General features: G+C 40.4%; 1 protein-coding gene across 1 annotated transcript; it reads right to left on the reverse strand.

The window, feature by feature from the left end:
- Positions 1-1,781: 1,781 nt before the first annotated feature.
- LOC146625504 (uncharacterized) lies at positions 1,782-24,807 on the reverse strand. Its single transcript, XM_085362857.1, has 11 exons — positions 24,530-24,807; positions 21,615-21,906; positions 20,369-20,935; positions 15,641-15,859; positions 15,110-15,400; positions 14,660-14,724; positions 14,421-14,527; positions 14,162-14,305; positions 11,299-11,430; positions 5,218-5,487; positions 1,782-4,763 (listed from the first exon to the last, which is right to left on the reverse strand). Exons 2-11 carry the CDS (start codon positions 21,764-21,766, stop codon positions 4,554-4,556), a joined length of 2,157 nt encoding a protein of 718 aa, XP_085218983.1. The 5' UTR covers positions 21,767-21,906; positions 24,530-24,807; the 3' UTR covers positions 1,782-4,553.
- Between the last annotated feature and the right edge of the window lie 534 nt (positions 24,808-25,341).

The raw sequence follows: 25,341 nt of genomic DNA on the forward strand, positions 1-25,341 counted from the left end.
GTGTGTTGCTAAAGTTTAATAAAGGGGGTTTTCATATAAAAGCAACCTTTTTGCTGCTTCCTCGGGAGCAGGGTCGCTCCGCAAGTTTAAATTGACGGTTTTGCACCAGATGCCCCTCCTGATACAAATCCCCTTGGGGTTGTCTTCAGCTGGAATCAAACCAGCAGCCTTTCACTTGTTAAATGTGTAAACAAGTCCATGTTATGTGGTCAGAAAATTTGGTTTTGTAAAATATTCCCACTACTCTGCAAGTTTGGAGGGTTTTAATTAAAAATGCCATTTTGGTTGTGAAATAAATTTTAATCTTGTGTTTATTCCTTCAGGAAAGCCAAACAGACTGTTTTGTATGGAAGCTCATTTCTGCCACAGAAACACATTTGAACAATAATTCCCAGGAAAGATTTTGATTCAAATATCTATATTTTGAGATAATTGACCTGAAATTTTAACTTGTCGATGGAAAATGTTTTTATTCAGTAGCAGAATAAAACTTCAGAGCTCTGTTTTCATTGACCAGAGTCCAGACGGTGACAGAGTAAAGTTTCACTAGATTGCCATCGGTATTTTCAGAGAACGAAATTTTTCAAACTAAGCTGACGTTTCAGCCTTTTTCCCCCCCTAACAGAAATATGAAAGCAGTTTCACACAACCAGTGAGTGAAAGTTAAACCTACTGTTCTCTCCAATAAGCAGGTAACCATTGTTAAATCTGCATTATACTCAGTCAGAGAGCGTGCATGAATGGATCTGAGATAATGTAATTTACTGGTTACAAGTTTGGTTACGGCAGAATTTTTTTTAGGCCTGTATTGTTTTATTTTTGGCTTTGAAAGCTAAAGGGAACTGAATTTATAGTGGATTTTGGACTCTTTCAGCTTAGTTTTTTTTTTTTTTTATTCATTATATGACATTTGTGTCAGGGGTGAGATTTAATAAGTTTAAAACATCTATTAAAATACAAACACTGTTTTCATAAATCTGGGGGGGCTCTGTTGACAAATTTGAATCTTGCAAAACTTTTGTGATTACAAACTAATGTTTTTGTTCTTTTCAACATCTGAATTTGGTATTAACAAAATAAAAACGCTGGCAAGCGAAGGAAGCGGTGCTCACAAGCACCAGGTTCAGATGTCAGGCGAGGGGCAACCAATCAGAAGAAAGTGGGCTTTTACTCTTTTCTGCCATAAAGACATCTGACAACCTCCCCCAGTACCCTAGATCGTCAGGGTTGACAATTCAGTATATAGATGTGGCTATCTACACATCTATCTGGAGTAATTTCCAGGTTTTTCCAAGGGTATACCTAGACCTGATGCGTAGCCAGTCATTTTGTTCTGGAAGCAGGTCAGACACCAGTTCGGGAAAGAGAAACAAGGGTGACCAGAAGAAGGTATCAGAGGGTGAAGAATTAAAATATGCAAGTCTTAAAGAGATGGCTTGTTTCGCACAGAGGATGAGCTGCATAAAGACCCAGTTTAAGATGCTTTTAAACTCATCCTCATCCTGTTTAACACAACTTTATTCTAATTGGCTGCCCCTTGCAAACTTGTGGGTGGAGCTTGTGAGATGACCATATTAGAGATATCCTCTCCCTCACTGACCTCATGCAGAGCCAAGATTAGAAAAAAGAAAACTCTTAAATGGGATGAAAACGATTACTTGTGCATATGCCGAGCACACTGGCCCTATTTTAAATGAGCATCCACTATTGTAATAGTATACATAAGACAAAGAGGAAAGATCCACTTTAAGAACGTTTTTACACTGTTTTATTTTGTCTACAGACCTCAATCCAGAACTTTACCCCCACCACCCCAAAAAAATCATTTTATTTAAATGCTGTCCAAAACTTTTGACAGTGCAAGAACATTCCTGCAAATGGCATAACATTTTCTTTAATCACCTTTACCTGCTCTGGAATTAAGACATAAATGGCCTCTTATCACCAATATCCAACATTCATTCTTACTGTGCATTATTTCTAAGGCAACACGGAGGACCAAGCGAGCCTTTTCTGAGTCCAGCGGCTGGTGGTTGGGTCTGTTGCCAGTGTTAGCAGCAACATTGGCACATTTCTTCCCTTCAGAACAGCTTGGTTAAAAGGCAGCATGTTACACATTGAGTTTAACACACACATACACACAAAGTCAAACACACATGCACACACAGACTGCCACAAATCACACCTCTGACACAGAGGATGCGAGTAATCTTCTGATCGTCATCTGGTGTTGAACCTGATAAATCGTCCAACCCTTCATTGACTAATTCAGTTGCTTCACTTAATGAATTTAGACGGTCACACTTGTTTTAAAAAACAAAACAATAAATTAACACTCAAAGTGCCCAACATCCAGTGTAAATACCATCACCTAAAGTTTTTGGCGCCGTTGGCAGCTTCACTCAAAATTTTACATTAAAAAAAAAAAAAAAAAAGACTTTGAGAAAATTTGGGCTTTTTTTCCTTCCAAAATGACACCCTGCAAAGGAATCTGCGTCTATCTGAGAAAATCACAGGATATCCGATATGTACACATATCCAAATAGAAAACTGTGTATACAGTACAGTGTGTACAAGAACATGTAAACCAAACCTTGTACGTGGTCTTGAATCAGCATTTTGTTGTGTGTTGGTTTTTTTTGTTGTTGTTTTTTTTAAAGGAATAGGTCAAGATTTTTGGGACGTGTGCTTATTTGCTGAGTTAGACATGTGAAGCAGGAGGCAGTCAGCTTAGCTTAGCATAAGGACTGTAAGCGGGGGGAGACAGCTAGCTGTTCTCTGCCAAAAACATAAACTGTATACCGAAGATGGACACAGTCACTGTGACGTTATGTTTGCTTAATGGCCTTAAGCACTTTGGTTTTTGGGGCCAGATGTGTCAACGTGTCAGCTAATGCTCGCAAGGTTATCCAGAAAGCTCCACATACAGACTGTATGGGTGCAGTGCATAGACGGATACGCTCCGTAATCAGTGGAACATTCAGGCAGTAACTCACTACAACTGAAGCAAAAACTTATAGAATGGGCCCTACTACACAGCAGACCATAATATTTGTCAAACAGTACCAGTTGACTAGTTATTTAAATGTTGCCTCCCTGCTAGTCAGCTGCTGAAATAGCTGGTTAAACAAGCAGCTAAAGCCAGGTTTAACCACATTCTGCACCGGGGTGTGCTTGCATGAATGAAAAAAGGACCTTTTCATTAACATGGAATGTGTTTGCAGAATGTCAAATTTTTAACTTGACAAATTTAAAACGTAAGTCCCGGGGGCTGGAATCGGCCTGGCAAAGACTCCAATCTGGCCGACTGGATATCTTTAGACAATGTAAGAAATCGTGGACTTATATTGGACTGTTTTCTGTGTGTTTTACTGTTTTTCCTACTAATTAAGATCGCCTCCACAGCCACACATACTGCACCATAGTAATTGTGTACTGGATAACCAATTAAATGACAGAAAAGCTGCACCATCTACTAGAGAAGTTTCTCCTTTTTTACAGTGTGTCCACAGCAAAATTGATAAATAACATAGAGCATTTTATATGAATTAAAAATAAAAAAAAGTATGCTTCATAATTGCAGGACAGTCTGGGCAATGAGCTACCAGAACTTTTCTGTAATTTGTAACATTTATTTCTTGTAATGAAATCCCAGAATTCTTTTGTCTGCTGCAGCAGCATTTCTTTTGAGACGTAGTGTTGAAATCGCACTTCTTATATTGAGATTAAATGTGTAGTTAAACTTCTTCACGCTGACACAAAGGAGATTTTCATCTGTCCGGCCCACTTAAAATGAGTTTGACATCCCTGATTTAAGGTCTGCTCAATTCTAAAGGTTTTCTGAGTTATTATTTTGCCTTTTAGAAATGATGACTAGCCAGGAACATCTCTAATAAAAGGCCCAAAACAAAAATCATCAGTCTCTTGTGGAGGTCTGCAGGTTTCAGGTTACCACTCATTCCAAAGGTAAGAACATCCTCCCACCAGCACCTTTCCTTCAGAAGTATCTTAATTTAAGCCAACTAGCGATCACAACAGAAGAGTTTGTCTTGTTTCGCTTTCCTGCTGATATTTAAACAGCTTTTTTATGATGGAGATTAAAACTGAGACCAGGCTCTTAACGTGCATTCACCTCTACTTCTGGTGGAGTGTGTGCACAGTGATAAAGATCGCTCATAATTTAAAGCAACAGATCTGTGATCCCTTTTTCATCTAACAGTCCAGACAGATGTGACCCATGCTCGGCACAGGTTAATAGATAATAAAGGAAATAGAGAAAGGTTAGCGAGGCACCTCTGTCCAGGGAAGAAGAAAATCATGTGTCATTGATTTCTGTGTGGATTAAAGTAAAAGCAAACAAACAAAAACAAACAATCAAAAGTGCTGGTGGTTGTATGTTTGTACCCTTTACTTCCATTCTTTGTACTAAGCTAAGCAAACTTACTGCTGGCTGTCAATTAATAAGCACACTTCCCAAAACTATACCTTTAATTGATAAATCTTGATCAACCTGAGGGGTGTTTGTATGGCAGGAGGTTTTTCTGCAGTGGCAATCAGCTGGAGGGGAGCTCCTTTTGTGTTTCTGCAGCTTCTACAACGGGCACATTGTAGTGGCGATCATCCTCTGTGACGAGGCACACAGATTCCCAGTCGTCCCTATGGTCGTCCGGGTAGTAGGTGACAAACTCCTCTGTGTCTGCCTTGTACAGTCTGTAAACTTGAATGGTACACTGCAGGGCGTAGCCCAGCAGGAACATCTCCACCTGCCCAAGAGAGAAAACGCAAAGGGAGGGGGGAGGGGATAATTGCACAGTTACAGAGGAACTCCAGCAGACTTCTCAAACAGCTCCATGTTTGATCAGCTGCTTCAGCACAAAACATTTACGGGTGGAGTCTCTCTTTAGAAGCAGAGCTTGTAAAATCTGTTATTCAAAAAATGAAAATAACAATTAAAACGCTCAGCAGTTGAGAACTACCTCCGCCCCCGGGGTCAATGGTGCATCACTCAAAACAAGCGGAAAACAAAACAGAGCAAGCGCCGGCATGTTTTACTATTCGGCTCTCACATGACAAAAATGTTAACACACCCACCTCGTGATGTTCAGCCCGAATTGTTGTTTTTGTTACTGAGTGCGACAGATGTTTACTCAGTGGGAAAGAAAATTCCCAGCAACCTTTTACCATAAAGTTGTCAAAAACAACAGAGACGCTTCCCACCTGCTCCAGACCTGCGGTCAGGCCCACGTGGCTGAGGTGGTTGGAGAGGAAAGAGCGTGGACAGTCGGAGGAGTCCCGCGCGAACAGCAGCCAGCAGAAGAGGGGGACGTCTTCACCGCCCTGCATGCAGCTGTGCAGCTCTGCCGCTCTGCTTAGCATCAGCAGCTTGAGAGCCTCCAGCAGACCGAGCTCCTCTTCTCCACCCTGAAACACTCGCTCACAGAGCTGCTGACGCTCAGCGTCGGTGGCACAGTCCACCGCTGCCTGCCACTGGAGACAAACAAAGTGTATCAGTCACTGAAGAGGTCTAAAACAGCTGGCTATACATGAGAATTTACTGCTTTTTTCAGACATAATTTCAGGTTATGGAACTTAAAGCTCAGATAATGAGGGCAGGTTGTTGGTAGAGATGGCACGATACCACTTTTTTATGTCCGATACAGATATCATAAATTTGTATATCTGCCGATACCGATATGAATCCGATATAGTGTATTTTTTTTAATCACTAAAACTGTTTTTTTAATATCTTGCTGCACTTTGTATAGGTTCATACATTTAAAAAACAAACAAACAAAAAAAAACCCACTAAAGCTATTCTGATAAACCTGTATGCAAAAAATACACTGCACCCAAAATATTTCATAGTTCAGCAACACTGAGCTAATAAAGTTAAATCCACACCATCCTCCCTATTCTGGTATTTTAAAGAGTACTTAGCAGAAATATTAAACAACCTAACTAATAGGGTTGCCGACAAAAAAAATAGGGAACCACCCTCCACCTTGTGATGCTTAATCGATGTAATCAACTTTAATTTAATGCACGTGTAAAAATAAATAAATAAATGCACAGAAATAAATTATTTTTCTACAATAATTAAATAGATTCAACATCTTTCTTCAACAGAATTGCAGACCGCACAGATGGTTCCCAAAGGAAAAAGTAGTATAGCTTACCAGGGTATATATTAGACTTAATAGTTACTATATACAGTAATGGACTTCTATTCATTTTACGTCGGATTAAAACTTTGGGTGTAAGATTCAGATAATTATTTATTAAAAGCTCGACATTTTAAATGAGAATAAGAAAGAAAAGTATGTCTTTGTGCCCCCTTTTCCCTGTTAATGCCCTATCGGCCCCCCTGGCTAAACTTTGCTAGATCCGCCCCTGCACAGTTACCAGCCGTCAGCTGCATAGAAAAAGATCCTGGTGTAAAAAGTAATATTAAATAAATTCTAACAACAGCTTATCAAGCTTAAACGTGCTGCTGTTCTTTAGCTGCTGGTTTCCTCTTTCTGGCGCGAAGTGGGCCAAAAACAAACAAGAGACAGGAGTGGCAACAGAAAAGCCGATCAGCTGATCATTGATCAGTTTCATGATTGAAGTAGCAACAGGAGAGGGAGGGGGAGAGAAGGCTAAAATGCTTTACAAACATTCAAAGATGAACTTACACACTTGCTTTACTTCTCTCTGGGTTAACTTTCTCGGAGATGAAATGCCAGTTTGGTAGCGACTGCCGAGAGGTCTCGCACGCCACAGCTGCTCTATCACGTGACACATACTGCCCCAACATGCTAGGGTCATGAGCTGAGTTACGCCGTGTCGCAAGCAATGACCTTTTCTACAGTCATTGGTTGCAAGTTTTGTGAGGTGCTTTTGAGATATTTAATGAATCTGATTACATTTTTTATCTCTCTCCGATATCCAATCCAGTAATTTAGGTCAGTATCGGACCGATACGTAATATCGGATCGGTCCATCCCTAGTTGTTGGGATGGGGCAGCTGTGGTTAAGGAGGTACAGGGATGTGTTTGCTAATTGGAAGGTTGGGGGTAACTAGATCCTCCAGTCAGTCGAAGTGCTGCTGGTCAGGATGCTGAACCTCAAAACTGCCAATCAGAGAGTGTGTGTAAGATGAAAATGCACTGCTCAAAAATGTTAAAGGAATACTTTGAAAACACATCAAACGTCCATGGGGAAAATCTACACTTGTACAGACTGGGTAATGTGTTAGGAAGAAAAGGATGCCATGTTGTTTGATAGAAATAAGAAGTATCAAGCTACAGAGCGCTAAGTTCAAAGAGTCCCCGAAAACTGAAGTGAAAAAATGATGTGTCAAGCTAGTCGGTTTTGCCAAAATTTCATTGCTGTAGCTTAAAATGGTACTGAGTAATTTGTGTGGCCCCCATGGGTTTGCATGCATGCCTGGGATTCTCCAAACTCTTTCACGTCTGTCACATGTGCTCAGGGTGAACCAGCACTCATCTGTGAAAAGCACAGCAGGCCAGTGTGCCAATTTTGGTATTCTATGGCCAATGCCAATCGTGCTTTACGGTGCTAGGCAGTAAGCTCAGGGCCCACTAGATGATGTTGGGCCCTCATGAAGTCTGTTTCAGCCACGTGGTCAGAAACCCACATGGGTGGCCTGCTGGAGGTCATTGCTCTGGCAAGGCTAATTCTACTTGTCCTTGCATAAACAAGAAGAAACAGATCCTGCTGATGGGTTAAGGGCCTTCTACAGCCCGGTCCACCTCTCCTAGAGTAACTGTCTGTCTCATAGAATCTCTTTCATGCTCTTGACACTGTGCTGGGAGACAAAAAAAACATCTGGCAATGGCACGTATTGATGTGCCATCCTGCAAGAGTTAGAACTGCAGTGCAACCACTGTAGGGTCCAGGTATCGCCTCATAGTACCAGTAGTGACACCTTGAAAAATGCAAAACAAATGGAAAAAAACTAAGAGAAGATGAGGAGGGGAAAAATTGTTTTGGGGGTTGTCTAATTGTTGCCCCACTGGTAATGCCTCTTGGTAATTTCACGAACTCTAAAGCAGCTGAAACTAATTAACAACCCCCTCTGCCACTTCACTGACCAGATCAATAACACATAATTTAATTGACTTCAAGTGCTAGAGCAGAAAAGTACTGTAAGTCTTATTTGTTTATTTTAATCGAATTTTCTTTAAGGCAAAAATTCCTCTTTCTCTTATCACTTCCCATAATAGTATGTAATCCTTTTTGTTCAGACAGAACCTAATATCAATGCGATTATGACTCAAGAACAAACACAGATGTCATGCATGATGGCTGATCAATAGAACACTAAATCTAGGACCAGTCATGATTTCCTGACAGGAATATTGGGACATTTTCTTTCTTTTGAGGTTTCTACAATGGTTCTGTTTTGAGTGGGGTTTTTTTGTTTGCTTCTTCTTCTTTTTTTTTTTTTTTCTTTTCTTTCTTTCTCTTTTTTTAAATAAAACCAGTCAGCAGTGTACAGCTGTAAACAAAGCAAACGAGAATCATGGTGCCAGTATAGTTGGGTGAAACTGTGGAATGAAGGAACAACAGTCAGACAGTATCATACAAATACTTCAGTTGGACTTGCTTGTTGACGTTTTACTGTCCCTTTTTCCCCACTGGAAATCGCCAAGAAATATGACGTACATCTTTGGTCGGATTGTGTGATTGTGTTTCCAAACCCGACACAACAATAGAGGGTTTATTGCACAAGAATAGTGGGAACGTGTCTAGTGCCCTGAAGCCATCAGGAGACAGCTGTTTGAATGTTTTGTTACAAAGGAGATTACATCACCTGTCAGTAGGCAACAGGTCAAATATCAACAGTCAATCTGACAACCAGCAAGAAGAAAGCATTGACAGTCAGTGGAACAAAGGCACACTTAGTCACCAAAGTGTAAGCTGACGACAGTCCGGGACCTGGATGTTAAGTGTTAAGGATAAAAAAGCTTGATGCCCTTTATGACAATGCATTACTTTACACTCAACATTTTTCCACTTCATATAATTACTGTTACTATTTAACACTTGCTGTCTGCACCTGCCAAGGAGAACGGTTCTTAATGCAAATGTTCAGCATGTTAGTAATGATCTCTGGGTAACACAGACACACCCGATGAGCCTGTCACTTGTAGTTGGACTTCAAACAATCTGATCTTTGATTTTTCTCCAAATTGCACTAGGAATCCCTTTTCCCCTGCAGTTTCACATTTATTAAAATGTGTGTATGTCCTTCAGGTTTCTGTATCAGGGTGGCTGTGGCTCAGAAGGTTGAGTAAGTCACGTACAGACCTGAAAAATTTGGGGCATTTTCACCTTTATTGGATAGTGGAGCAGCGAACACACTGCTGCACTCTGGTCATGTGGCAGATGATCACTTGCTCATCCATTAAGCTAAACTGGCACCACAATGTCAATATTTTATAAAAAATAAAATAAAATAAAAATAATGATAATAAAAAAACTCTGGGGAAACAATGAAGAAGAGGACTCATCTCGAGCAGAAAACATTAGCTAAGCAAACTTCAACTCAACCAAAAAGCAATCCAACACTGGATAGCTAAAGTTTAATTAAGTTAAACTCAAATACTACATATTAATTCAGAGCACGCCAACAGCTCAGTAACATGGGTAAAAAGCATCCTCCTTGCCTCTGATTGGTGAGTGTATTGAATTTTTTTCACATTCTGTAGCTGACTGCAACTTGTGGTGACTAAATGGTTGCTCAGAGCTTGAGGGTGTTGCACACTCACGAGCATCTTTGATCACAAGCTGATTGCACCTAAAGGGAATGCAACCTTTGTGCAAACAGTCACAGTCTGACTTGGACTGACTGCAGTCGCTCTCAGAGAGATTTTTGCAGGTTTGCAAATAACTGCTTTCTAATTCATAAATGCAGGCAGATTGCCAGCATGTAGCCACCATCAGTCTGAATGAGTCTTTGTCAATGAGCAAATTGACTACTGTGTTGCACGCACTCGGTCACTTGACATATCTTGGCTGAAAACATTTATTTGTTTGCATAATGACACATTCATTTGTTTACGACGGGCCGCTGAAGGTAGAAAAAAAAAAATACAGGGCAGGTGTATTTAAATACAGCCCGTCTCTTTGTGCAAAGAGGCGGGTTCAAGCAAACCCGTCTCCTTGCACAACAGGTTTGCTTTGCCAACATTAGATGACCCAAGTAAATTTTACTTTTATAGTGGCACCAAATAACTACTCATGATTTTACCTCAGAATCAGCACATTATCATAAGCATCCAGACTTTGAAGAAACGATGTTAGGAAATGGGTCTATCCAGAAGACAACACACCGATTTAGATGAGGTGATGTCATTTGTGCATAAAGAACTACAGCACAATGGACAGAGTCAAGGATAACGCTGGACACCTTTGAGCTATTCAAATGGGATATGTGGTGCAGCGGGTCAATCCAACAGATTATTAAGCAATAAAGGGCCAAATGCTATTTGGCACATGGATTCTTGCGCTAAATTGAAACCTTATGGTATAGAGATTAATGGAAGCACTGATGGTTTCAATAATTTTTGGTATGGATGGAAGCATCAGCAACAAATTACGACCCCAAGGTTGTTGTTGCGGGGAGATTTTTTTTTTGTTGTAAATACACCACTTTATAGTTTTCAAAGGTGTGAAAATGACGCTTGTAGTTACTGATCTGTTCTTGACGTTGGTCCCCAGGCTGATCTGGTCAAAAAGGATCTTTTGTTGGTTATTTCCTTTATGATGATACACACTACAGAATCAGATATCACCATTTTTATCTATTGCAAAGCTGCTGTATTGAGTGTCTTTCCCCTATACACTTAAATGTACATGACACAAACTGCGCAGACTACGAGACAGACCACAGATTATACTGTCAGATACACAGCTACATCTCGTAACACAACAGAGGTATGTAAACACCAGAATTCCTCATCCTACCAGGCAGCGACTGAATATAAATTCAACACCAAGCCTCAGACTGGTAAAGTGCTTTTATCAGTTCAGTTCCTGCTATTCCTCTAAATCCCCTCAGAGCATTACCAGGCTGCTTTAATGACACACAGGAAAAAAGAAGCCACACATCCTTTAGAAAACTACCTCCCTTTAACATATGGTAGCAATCAGCCAACCCTTCATGGGTGAATATCAATACCCTCGAGTGTCCACAAATGGCATAAAAATAGCGCTGTGGTTTACGCTTGTTGTGTTTTTGAAATACTTTCTTGCTGTGTGAGAGTTTCTGTGAAGGTCTGCAGCCAGTACCGTGTTACGGAGAAGCTCCATGTAGCCTTTAAGCTGCTGGACGGCATCTCCTGTCCCATCTCTCTGCAGGCACTCTCCAGGAAATGTCCACTGACTTATCAGCCCATCCTGAGCCTCCAGTTGTTTTGGCAGCTGTAAACACAAAGAATTACGTTATGTAACATTAACAGTGTTTACAAGACGGGGCAATGATCACTTCTGCAGTAAATTTTTGGTTCTTTTCTACCAACAGCTGTATATAATTAACCATTCGATATTAGCAACGTGACTTCTCAGACCAAGGAGTTAGTGACTATGTTGTCAGCATAAAACACATTTTTTGTTTATAAAATGGACACAAGTCGCAGGAAAATTGAAAACTGTTAACTAAGATAATACATTCTTAAAGTTACGCTGTGTAAAATTTTCACTGTTGGATTAGGTATATTGCAGATTGCAGTCAACCGAGGTTTGTTTTCTTATTCCTCCCAATTCAAATTAATTCAATTTTATTTATATAGCGCCAAATTACATCAACAGTGGCCTCAAGGTGCATTATTACTGTATATTACTGCTCTTATTGTATATATTGTATATCTTATTCATCTGTTCCTCTGTCTCTCCTGCTGCTTTGAGCATGTACATGACAAAAGAATTTCCCTCGGGATAAATAAAGTTATTCTTATTCTTATTAATCTTATTCTTATATTGTAAGGTGCACCCTACAATAATACATACAGACAAAAACCCAACAATCATATAACGCCCTATGAGCAAGCACTTTGGCGACAGTGGGAAGGAAAAACTCCCTTTTAACAGGAAGAAACCTCCGGCAGAACCAGGCTCAGGGTGGGGCGGCCATTTGCCGCGACCGCTTGGGGAGAGAGAAGGCACACAGAATAACTACAGTGCATACTCCTAGCTACGGTGGCTGCTGTAGGACAAATAAGTTTTAGTTAGCAAGACAGGTTAAAAAAAAAAAATTACATAGACTGTACCCGGTAACGGGCACGGCCAGCCAGCCTGTTTCTACTAGTAAGTAAGTAAACTTTATTTATACGGCACCTTTCACAGGTCAAAAACCACAAAGTCCTTTGTAATAAAAACAGGCAAAAACAACAACAAAACAAAACACTGGATGCAGAGCCACCTTGGAGGTTTTCCCCATCTGTAGAAGGCCCTTCTCTGAAAATAAAACAGGTATGATGCTTCATGTCTTGAGTCTGAAGATCCAGGAACAAATATTAATGTCCTTTCAGGGCACACTAAGGCCTGAGACGTCTCTACTTCTCTGCTTTTGACACAATACTTATGTGGCCGGTCTCTAGCCCCAAATGTAAAACACCGTGGGTAAGAAGGAAAATGTCATACGGGAAATGCCCACTTTTATGTATTTTTTATTGATTAATTATATGTTTATGAGAACGCATCAAGTTGTTGGAAGGTGTATTTACACACAGTTCTAGTACAGTACAGTATCCTTTTTTTCTTTTAAATAACATACCTTTAACTATATGTGTGCCAGTCAAGCTTGCAGGAGTAGTCACACCCCAAAAACCCATTCTGCTGCTGCATTTTACATAATCACAATCTCAGTATTGCGCATAAGGAAACCTAGTTTTGGTCTATAGCCAATTTCCCCTTTACTTTTATGAGGGGCAAATTTGATAAGTAATTAATCTAAACTTCATCAGCAGTTAAAGTTATGTATTATTAGGACTGGCTGCTTTGAGGTACAGTCTGGAGGACTTAAGATATTTATCTAGCAAATACCATGCCATGACTAAGAACTCTGTTGCTATTCTTTGTGAGTGAAATTGTGCGGTTTATTACAAGTCTTTAGCACTAATTAGCAGGTAAGTGACATGGCAGGCAAACTACATACGCTTACCTGCCATTTCATGAGGTACAGCTGCTTGTTTAGAAAAATATCTCATCAGCCAATCACATGAAAGCAACTCAATGCACTTAGACATGATCAAGACGACCTGCTGAAGTCCAAAATAGGCATCAGAATGGGGAAGATTTAACAAACTTTGAAGGTGGCATAGTTTCTGGTAAAATGGTAAATGGCCTGTATTTATATAGCGCTTTACTAGTCCCTAAGGACCCCAAAGCACTTTACACATCCAGTCATCCACCCATTCACACACACATTCACACACTGGCGATGATGAACTCCCAACTCTTGAGCCACGATCGCCCACAGGCTGGTGTAAGTATTTCAGAAACTGATGATCTGTTGGGATTTTCTCACAGAACCATCTCTTGGATTAACAGACACTGATCGCTGGGTGAAAAATGCTTTGTTGATGTCAGAGGAAAATGGCCAGACTCCTTCGAACAGTAACTTTAATAACCACTCGTTACAAGCATGAGATGTGAAAGTGTATCTCTGAACGCACAACATGTTGAATCTCAAAGCAGCCAATTATCACCGTAATCAGCACTAACATAGTACCCCAGTCACATGGGATCCCCTGGTAAATCCTTGTGACTTCCAGGAACTGCTAAATGACTGAAATTCAGATTGTCATTTGGTTTTTATTGGGGAATAGCAATTTTTCCTTAGCAACCAATGGTTGTCATGGAGTCGCCAACCTGCGCCTGTGTGACTGAGGTTTACGGTACATGGTACTTTTCTAGTTCCTCTTTTCCACTGCTGCTGTGCCCAGTGTAAAGTCAGTTCTGCTTTGTTGCCTTTGGAGAACGGCCTCTCACACAAACAGGTCTGAACAGTTGCACAGAGCATGGCGGGTGGACAAAATGTGGAAGCTGCAATTTCTTACAGCAATTGCTGACAGCAGTGGTTTCAACTCTTGGCAATGCTGGGGCTGGTTTCAGCATGAGCTCTGAACGATAAGATGCAGAAGTGAAAATTTACCATGATGACGTCCTCATTCTGCAGCCACGCAGGCAACTGGGTGCTGTGGGACAACACTTGGAACAGCGTGGCTCTGAGGGCACAGTAGTTGTCCCCCCTGACTCTTCGTACGCTGGCAAAGCTCTGGGACATCTCCTTATAACCCTGCACCAACACACGGGGACATTAGAGGAAACATCCTAGCCATTAATGTAAAAATAAATAAATAAGAACTGGCTTTAACCTGAAATGATTCTTCTGAGAAACTTCAGGCACCAACCTTTTTAATGAGAGCGCTTTTAAGAGTATTTCCCTTCCACTCCCTCTCACTGTACAACAGAATATTCACCACCGGTGACAAACTGCATCTGTCCTCCACCTTTAAAACTGAGCGAGGGATAGCAGAGAAAGGTGAGACGATGGGCAGAACAAAAAGACTATTGTCCAGATTTCAAATGACAGACAAAAGCTGCACTTGTTGAAAATCACTGATGCAATAGAAGCGGAGGATGTACTGACGTTTTGTCTCCAGCTCGGGCTGTGACGCAGACAGCTCCTCTTCGCCTCTGTACAAATCTTCTTCACTATGATAAAACAGAAACACTTATTTTTAATCAAACAACAAGTTATTTTTGTGTATCCAAAGCCTGGTCCTGGATCTCCATATCGAGCAATTTTAAGTCAATGCCAACTGGGACAGGGACAACTTAATCTCACTAAAAATACTCACACTTCAAATGTGTAAGTCCAGATTTCATTTTTCTGTGACATTTGCAAAAAAATAAAAAATAAATAAACATAAACTTGACTATAAATAATAAACACATAATTTGTGTGTATTTTGCTACATTTTTGTCTCATAATCCCATCTGTTTCTTGGGTAAAAGTGGTTTTACCTCCTTTATTCTTTCAACAGATGCTGTGATTCAATTCAGGACTATAAAGTGAACAGAGGGGATCTTTACAGACCTGTCTTCCTTCTCTGTGGTGTCAGCCATAACATTCTTGGTTGCGCTCTCTGCCAGCTGCTCCTTTTTTCCTGTAACCTCCTCGCTTTCAGCATCTTTCACAGGTTCAGTCTCGGCCTCAGTTGGCCTCTCCTCTTTTATCTCTTCATCGTTCCGCTTGACCTTGGGGAGATCTTCATCGTTATCCTGCACTAACATTGGTTCCTGCTTGGTTTTCTCCACAGACACGACCTCCTCTGACATTGTAGGTGTATGCTCCGCATCTGACCTTTTATCTTCATCTAACGGCAAGCTGAAAAGAAAATGCATGTTTTGTGTATAAAGCCAAGTTTACCATTCATGTCTTAAACTCAAACTTGCAAATGTGCAACTTAAGTTGTATTTAGAAATGTAAAGCACACATTTAGCTGTAGGAAAACTGCAGGTATGAGGAGGGCTGACTGTCATAGAAGATGCAATGGTAAGAGTTCGCCCCCTAGTGGCCACAGTGCCACTCTGCCGCCACAAGTCCAGAGTTCACGTAAACAAATACCTTGTTTGTTTTGTTATTGCAAACTCTGAACCCACTGGCCTCTCTCTGGCGTCTGCTGGAGCTGTGGTTTCTGGCTCCTTCACTGAGCTGGCAGAGTCCTGTCCCACACCGCTGTGGTCGAGTTCCGTGGGCTCCAATCCAGAAGACAACTGGGAGACATCATGGCTTTTTGGGTCTTCAAGACTGGGCTCCCTGCTATTTGAATCATCTGTCCCGGCACTGAGCAGATAGCAATAAGAAAGGTAAAAAAAATAAATAGACTATTGCTTGCACAAATGTAAAAGCAAGTGATTACACAACAGTCGTACATGTGTAATAATGTTCAGTAATAAAGCTATCCATAGAAGCCCTTATCACCTCATGTCATACTTGAAAAACCAAAAGTAGTAAGTCAAGGCCTATAGAGCGTTAACAGCATGGTCATAAAACGGCCCTGATCAGTGATTCTGCAACAGCTTGATGGTCTAATGCAACCACAGATCTAAAAAGAAAAAACGGAGGTTAATGATTTAAAGGGATGGTGAACTTGGGACAAGAAGCAAACAAAGAAAGAAAAGAGACACGGGATGCATGCCATGTCACATTTTAAACAGCTGTACTCCTCATTATGGTTCAACCTTTTTATCTGTGTTGGGAATAAATTGCATACTGGAAAGTGACTTATGGAGGGGACACACAATATAGGTGATGTATATACACAGGCGGGGTGTTTTTTTGGGGTTTTCATGCTTAGATATAATGTTAAAAAACAAAAAGATAACTTTTGGAAATACTTATAGATTAGATTCTGCATTGTTAAAGATAATTTCATACATACAAAAATGTATGGATCTACTCAGTATCAAACACAAGGCATCCGCATTTCACAAATTATTTAATAGCATACAAACAGATGGCAGAGGGACCTTGGCTGTCCAAATAATGATGATGGATGGTTAAAGATACTGTCACATAATAGGAAACATTAAAGAGTCATTATAAGATAGTACTAGGGCTGGGCCATATTATACCGTTCACGGTAATACCGGTATAATGTTAGGCAACGATAGGAAAATGAAATATCGCGATAGAATGGGAGTAAAACGCGCATGCGCAGTGCCTTTGTTTTCATACGCACATGGCCGATTGTTGAGTGAAACAGATGAACCAGAATTGGTTTGTAAAAATGGTGCAACTTCCGTGATGTGGAACTGGTTTGGTGTTTGTCCGTCAGATACACAACAAAGCACATTTTTTGCAGAACATGCAAGCGGCCGTTGTTATTGTCGTATTTGTCGGACTAAGATGCTCTTAAATCTGGGAGTAATCTGGGTCCTAAACTCCGTATGCTTCAGGTCAAACAACACTGCAGCATCACTTAGAGTTAAAAACTGTCTAAATTCTTTCATCTTTAATAAAACGATCAGCATTGCTGCTTTACCAGGTGTAACTATAAAGTTTAACTTCCAGGCATCCATGAAAACAAAAGTTATTATATTTAACGGAGTTAGAAGTTAGCAGGAAGCTAGCGGAAGTTAGCTCGCTAGTTTCGCTAGTTACCTAAGCATGATATTGCATGTTCTGACTGAGAGTTTTCTGAAAAAAATCAAACGTACACCTCTGCTATCACTTCCAACATAAATGAAGACAGGAAACTAAACAGCAGTGACGTTTGTAGGGTTACTGAAGTTGGGCTAGCTGGTATATAATGATGTGCTACGTGATCGCTAGCGACACAGCTATGTTAGCATAACATAAACAGTGAAGCTGGAGGACGAACACTAACACTTTTCCACTTATAAAAGTTAACGTGAAGGTTCTTCATGGTTAGAGACAAATGCAATCGCATGGCAGGATGCTGTAAACGGACCAAACTTCAGTCAGGAGAACAACTGAGATAATCCATCCACAATACGAGGTTAGTCATTAATATACTGCAACAACATGGGAATAGAGCAGCTGCCAGAGAATTCAACATTAATGAATCAATGGTACAGAAGTGGAGGAAGCAAGAAGAATGAGTTTAATAAAGTTTGATTTATCTGACTGCTTTGTTTCGCTTAATGTGCCTTATAATCCTGTGCACCTTATGGTCCGAAAAATACGTACTGCACACTGCAGTTTAATGTTGCAAAGCACCTCTTTTTAACTTCAGTGGATATTATACATGGTTATGCTCAGGATATGTCAGCCCATTTCTACTGGAAATGCCTTTTGGTTAAACTTTCAGCAAGGAATTTGCATTTGCACTGTTACATTTTTATAAAGCTTTAATGTACATAAAAACCAGCTTCTTAAGTGAAAATAAATGGAAGGTTGTCTTTTTGCGCTAGTAATGTTGTGGAGTTGTATTTTGTCTCGCATCAATTATATCGTCGGTTATATCGTTATTGCAAATTTTCTAATATATATCGTGATAAATATTTTTGGCCATATCGCCCTGCTCTAGATAGTACAGTTTTTTTACTCCATCTAGCCTTTGTAGAACGGGTCTACTTACCAATTATTTATGTTGGAAATGTCAAGCAGAACCAGGAACCTTTATACATGCGATCTGGGACTGTAAATACGTTTCCCCATTTTGGAAAATAGAATTATAACACATAAGAATGTGCATGGTGATACCCATGTCACCAAGACTATGCCTATTGGGGGAATCGGACAATAATACCTAATATTAAAACACCAAAATACAGTGATACAGTTGGGAGTGGTCACAGATTATACAGATTATGTAATACAACTTCTGCTCCGGACATTAAAAACTGGTTGGAATTCATGCTGGAGAAAGTGTCATATGAACACCTGCTGGCCAAGCTAAATAACAATACAGAGAACTTCAAGAAATCCTGGGACTGCTCTTGTACCACCGGGACGATCAGATTCATGAATGGTATGGTAAGCGCCGACTTGGCTGCTTTACGTTTAAGATTTGTTATTCCTTTGGTTGTTATAAAACAAATAAAAACTTGAACGACAAAAAAGAAAGAAAAGAATTTAGCAGCTGTCCAAACCAGACACAGATGTGATTAGAAAATGTTACAATCCTCTAGAAACAATAAGACAGTCTTCTGTCTTTAAACCATTTTTAAGGAGGCCAAGCTGTTTCATCTGGATTATTATAATTGAGTAAACCACCAAAGTAAGACTGCAGCAAGCAGCATTGGGAGTCACAGAGTAACTCACAATACTATCACAGTACTTTGATCCCCAGTGATTCTACAATACTTTATATATTGCAAGACATATGTGTAACAATACATCAGAAGAAAAAAATACCAGCGGTTGTCTGTGCTACCCTCAGCCTCCTAGTAAATGCACCTATGGTATAAATTTGAAAAATCTGAAAAGTTGATCTCTGACTCCGATGTCCGGGATTCACACTCGTCTGAGATTTAAGTAGCATCTGTGGTATCAGTTTTGAAATACTATGTTGCCTCGTTCTCCAGTTATTGCATTCATAAACTTTCGTGTCCACACTTCACAGCTACCTGCCTGCCTGGCAGGGTGATCTCAATACCCCATCAGCTTTTCAGAGCTGAGAGGAGTAACCATCTGTTTATTCACTGTAATATATATAATGATAATATTCACTCTAAACAGTGTGTTAATTCAAGTAAAGAGCTTTGTACTTTGTCTGCCTTCTTCTTCACTACAACTCCTAATCACTTGGAGGCTGTGTTCAGGTGGTAGTACAGTACTACTAATTGGGAGGTTTGTGGACTGCATGCTAAAGTATCCTTGGGCAAAACACTCAACCACACGTTGATCCTGATACATCTTCTGGAGTGTGAATGTGCATGAATGGGTTATGAGACATGTTGTATAAACTGCTTTCTTAGTGCTCAAGTAGAAAAGGGCTATATAAAAACCAGTCACTTAGTTTACCCTCAATCGTTACCTCCAAAGGAGCAGTTCAGTTTGTCTTTCTGTTGCAGGATTACTCAAAAAGACTTGGGCGTATTTGAAAGAAAATATAAACAGAGGTGTTTTTTTGCCCCCCAACTTGGAAGCGATTAACTTTTGGAACTGATCCCAATCTCGATCCAGGGATTTCACCACTGCTAGGTGGGACAAAATTGGACACTTGACATCACAATTCATATCAAACTAAAAATTTAAAAAAGAATAAACAAACTAATCTGCTTGGTATGAGAGGAATTTACAGCATTGGCAGAGCTATATCATCTTGAACCCAGAGTCATAAAGCAGATCCTCCGGTAAGTCAAGTTGTTGACAGACGTTTAGAGCAGCTTCCTGTTTTAGCAAAACGAACTACATTTGGCAGCAATGTATCAACACCTGTATGGCAAAGGGAAGTGATACAATACACATATCAATGTGTCCAACCACTAAAAGCAAAATAAATGTTTGGTGTTGCCGAAACTTGATTAAACAACCACCACGTGTAGAAGAACGTGTCGCATTTGTGTCACAATATTTTAATTTTAGACACTGGAGCTGTTAGAAGGAGTCTTACAGTATTTGACATTATACAGGTGCTAAGATATTGTGGTACTTTTAAGTAAGGCGTTATATTTTTAATGCAGGAAATGTCATGGTAAAACGAGCACACAACAAAGAAAGAAGCGCTTTAAGAAGTTCATATTTTCTTCTAAAAGAAATACAGACAACATATGACATTGAACTGCACTGGAACTTTCTATCCAGCTCTTCAGAATAAATATTAAAATCATTATAAAAGGGAAGCTAAATTCTAAGCTTACAGGTTCATTTCATGTAACTCACCATGTCAGAGGCTCAGGTTCAGGTTCCTGCTTTCCCACAGACACAGACGACAGCTGGGCTGCCGGGGCAGCTGCAGCCAACAGCATGTTTGACACTGATGACACTTGGTGATTTTCAGAAAACTCCCCTGATGGTTTAGCTGCAGCTTCAACAGTCACTTTTTCTTCTTTGTCATGATGAGTTGTGCTCGCTGCAGTTTGCTCTACTGTTGTGTTTGCCTCAGTATGCGGAGTTTTTTCAAAGCAGACCACCTCAGGTGTCAGAGAGGTGCCATCTGGGATTTTGTATTGCGTGGGGGGGTTTTCTTCTATCTCTGGTGCTTTTAAAACCTCAGAATCCGCCTTGGCGTGCTCATCCTGGACAGACCCCAAAGCGCACTGCATTGGAAGTTGACGACTGTGAGCAGGAGATTCCTCTGTATCTTGTACTCCGGTGGCGTTTTCTTCAGACATGTTGCAGGGCGGAGGCATCTCTATTTGAATGACTTCCTGCTTCAAGGGTCCATTTTCCTGAGTGTTATTAGGCTCCTGCTCTCCGGTCTCAGGACTCATCTTCCGCTCCTCATCCCTAAGTGACAACACAGTATTCATTAGCAATGCAACAGAGCCTCAGCTACACCCTTTTCATGCCCAGAAAAACAATGTTTTGTGACCAAAGATAAGACACTGTTGAAATGTTTCAGGATTCCTTCAACCCTGTAGGTGGAGAGGAAGCAGATAACCTTTGTTCAAAACATTATCTCTTTGATTACCAGTTAGTTCATGAAATGACAAATGTTTTGACTTCCACAAACACTTTAAGACCTTTGGAAGTCCCCCTCACCCTGTTTCTGATCTCAGTACTCTGTTTTGTGCTGTCATTGGGTCACATGGTGCATCCTACACAACCCACAGGGGAAAATCTAATCATCATTTTGTTTTCACCCATTTTCCAGCATTTAATGCTGCTTTTGTGACCACAGATGCAGGTACTGTCTGCGTGTTTTAGATGCTTAAATCCAATATTACCGCAAACTCCAAAGCTTTCTTCAAGCGTTTAAAAGTCTCAGCTGAAAGTGTTCTGAGTCAGCTCTAAAATTGTTTGTGGTCTGCTGCTTATGGAGGAACCTGAGAAACGAAACACTGCTGGGAAATCCTGTGAAAGTGTGTCTGTTGTACCAGATTAGGTCACCAAGTCTTATTAGCACCCAGCACCCTTCACACACTCACTTTGAGTTTCCTTGTCTGTGTTTTCCCAGTCATCTCACCTCATGCAATCATCTCCTTCAGGACCGCAATTGCCAGCCACAGCTTTACAGCCTGTGAACTGGGTGGCCTTCGAGTCACTGGTCAGCAAACCGCTTCTTTCCTCCAAACTGCCGCAGGGACTTTCATGGCGACAACAGCACCAGTTCCCCATCTGCTCGCTCCCTCAGCCTGGGAGGTCGGACAGGCTGTAGGCTGAAGAGGCCTCTGGTCCAAAGCAACCACAAGCGACCTGGCGAGTCGCCGAAGCCTGAAGATTTCAGGACTCCATGATGACGACGGAGGGATAAGCTGCTGCTAACGCAAGGGAGAAACCATGTTTATGTCCTATAAAAAGTGTGTTGACAGCTAAAAGCACAGAATGAGTGATCAACACACTGACTGTGATCTAACACGTTACAGTTTGTTATGTAACAAGTTCCTGCTACTGTAATTACACAATGTGTTGTATTTAATAAAATACAATATTTTGGTACATGCAGATTTTGTCCATTATGAAGGATAAAGCTTTTATGTTCAACGGGGATTCATTTTCTCAAACACGATAAATATTTTGTTTTTCAAACATCCAGGAAACACAACAACACACAGATTTCTGTTGAATAAGGCAACAAAGACTTATTGTATTTACTGTAGGTGGACCTGAAAGGTCACATCCAACATGGAAAAACCCTGAGATATAACCAAACATGATTACCCACAGTATTCATGTTTACATGCATAAACTATATGGAAAAGCTCAAGACTCCTTAAATGTTGCCCAATGAGGCAAAAAAGACAGCACCCAGCCAGACTGTGATAAAAATAAATAAATGAACAACAACTCTTATTTTTTTAAGTGAGGTTTAATTTACTGTTGTTTATAAAATCACCAAAGATATTAGGAAAATGAATAAGCCAGTCTTTCCTAAGGTAACAGACTATTTGCTAATTATATCTGAACCAATGAGTGTGCTCCTAAAGGCCCCCACTGAGCCAAGAAAAAGACCCAGAATTATCCCCTGACTGATGAATTTGTTGACAGATATTATTAGGTCAATCGCAGCTATATTGTTACGTCGCATAAAGAAGTTAAAATAAATTCATCATGAGCACAAATGTCATGATGATTTTTGGCTTTTAATGATCTTTATGACTTAAAAAAATACAAACAAGAATTGGATGTACAAGTTTGAATTTATTTGGGATTTTCTTTCTTTTTTTTCTTTTAAATTGGCAAGGCCAAAGCCCATTAACTTCTGGTTAATGATCATGACTGACTACAATCAGTAGTTTCTCTTTGTCATCATAAAGAGGATTTGTTTGACAGCACTCATTGAGCTGACCTATACGCTGAACAACAGGAAAGTCCAAGGAACTGAAGGTCTCTTGAAGCCATTTCTAAACAACCGCAGATTCCAAGATCATCACTTCAACCAGTTGTACATAAGTACCAGTTATTCAGATATGTCACCATTTTGCCAAGATCTGGAAGACGACCCAAACAGACTCCCTCGGATGAGGGGGAATTGATTTGGATGTTCAGGAACCACGAAGGCTCAAGCCTGTCATGAACTGGAAATTGTTGAAATACCAGCATCATTCTCCACCGTGAAGAGTTTTAAATCGCCATGGACTAAGATGTTGCCGTCCAAGAAAGAAGCTCCTGCTCCAAAATTGACACCTTCAAGCTTGAATGAAATTTGCAACTGCCACGTAGACAAGCCAAAAGCCTTCTGGATACATGTTTGATGGCCAGGCGAGCTAGGGATTGAGTATTTCTCCACAATGACAAGAGGTATGTGTGGAGGAGTAAAAGCGAAGCTTCCAGCTGTCAAGCATGGCAGTGACAGTATCACGCTCTGGGCTGTTTTCGTGTCAGTGGTAAATTGCACAAACTGAATGGAATTATGAAGTAGGATGACTACCTCCAAATTCTTCAACTCTACCTCAGATCAAAAACTAGATGGTTGAAACTTGGACACAAGTCGGATGCTCCAGCAGGACAATGATCCTAAACATACATTTAGATAGGAAAAAGCAGGCTAACATTAAACTTCCTGAACGGGCTTCCCAATCCCTCATCTCCATCCTATTTGTGGACTACAACAGGTCTATGCCAGGAAACCAACAAATTTAAAAGAACTCTACAAATTCTGGCAAGAGCAGAGTTCACAAATCAAGCCAGAATTAAGTCAAACGATTGTTCGTGGCCACCAAAAAGATCTGCTTAAGGTGCCACTTGTTAAGGGACAGTTTACCAAATATCAATGCATATATTTGAGGCTGAATGTATACTTTTGAGCACCCGATTCTTGGGTTGTTGTGTTTTTTTTTGCACAATCATTCCACCTTGGAAAAAGAAATCATTAAAAGCTCAGATTTAACGTGACATTTATGCACATGATGAGGGCATGCAAACCTCTGACCATAACTCCGTGTTGTCCAGTATGTGTAAACACTTTCTTTTCTTGCAGAAATAGATGTTTGTTATCATTTAGAAGTGATGTGATCCAACAGTGTGCCCCTAAGACCAATGTCCACAGCTGGGGTGCACAGTCATGGCATGTCTTCAAGCTAATCAATAACATATAACATAAAAGAATAACACACATCATTCAGTATATAATTCAGTCCGACTGAAAATCATTCGGACTACAGACTGAATACATTACAGTATGGAAACGTGTGATCCTCATACAAAAACACCTTTTGGCAGCCTGTGATGAAACACAGTAAAACAATGCAGTGGCAGTATGGCTAAAAACTCCTGTCGCGAGGGCATTTCCCTCTTCTTCTTTTTTTTTTTTAAACCACACGACTTTATTAAATGAACACAGCTACACCTGTCAAACACGGCAAAGTAACATTAATAATAACGGCTGCACACTTCTTAGCTGGTACAAATAAAAGACAAGGTCAGGTCGTGAAAACACACCTTGTTTTGGCTGTGCTGAAGTCAAACTCCTGGAGCTTTCAGTCTCGTTCCTGTTTCACTTTTGGTGAGCTGACGAGCTAGCCAGCTAGCTGCGGTAAACTTAAAATACAAGCATGCGTTCCCGGAGAGTAACTGGCGCTCACTGAAAACGCTGCTGCCGCGGTGGGTAGCTCTTCCTACGACTGCGCCGTTATCGCTTAATGCGGCACATTTCATAGGAAAGCGGGTTTTCGGAGCGTTTGACGCGGACCATCTGTTGGTACGAACCACCTTAGCTTAGCAGGAGCAGCGGGTCACGGCTTGGTCCGAGCGCATGACGTCATGCTCGTGTGCGCCGAGAGTTCTTTTTTGATGCATTCAGGTGAAAGTAGAAATTTCGGAACACTTGTGCAAATCGGTTTTTTTAGTCTTCACTCATCAAAACGTTTGACAGAAAATTAACGTTTTAAGTCTTTCAAGCAGAAAGGCCAAACATTTACCGTTCATCGTGTTTAAATGGGAGTACGTGCTGCTTTTATTTTTTCATATCAAAGTCGATTTGATAAGGTTATGCTTTCGAACTACAGAGGCAGATGCAATTAAAGGCATCGCCGACAGCTCTCAGGACCAGAGTTGCTATGGTTTATATCTTATTAGTTTTTATGTTTATTTCCTTTTGGCTTTTTGTTTTTAATTGATTTAAATTTCACTTCAGTCTTTAATTGTTTGAAAACGTTTTATAAGACAAAAACCTTTTTTTTAACTCATACATACAGACACACACACACACACACATATACACATATATATATATATATATATATATAGACCTC

The sequence above is a fragment of the Diplotaxodon limnothrissa genome, linkage group LG9, assembly GCF_057381915.1.
Source record: "Diplotaxodon limnothrissa isolate DT_005_m linkage group LG9, D_limnothrissa_male_GT1.1, whole genome shotgun sequence".
Taxonomy (NCBI): domain Eukaryota; kingdom Metazoa; phylum Chordata; class Actinopteri; order Cichliformes; family Cichlidae; genus Diplotaxodon; species Diplotaxodon limnothrissa.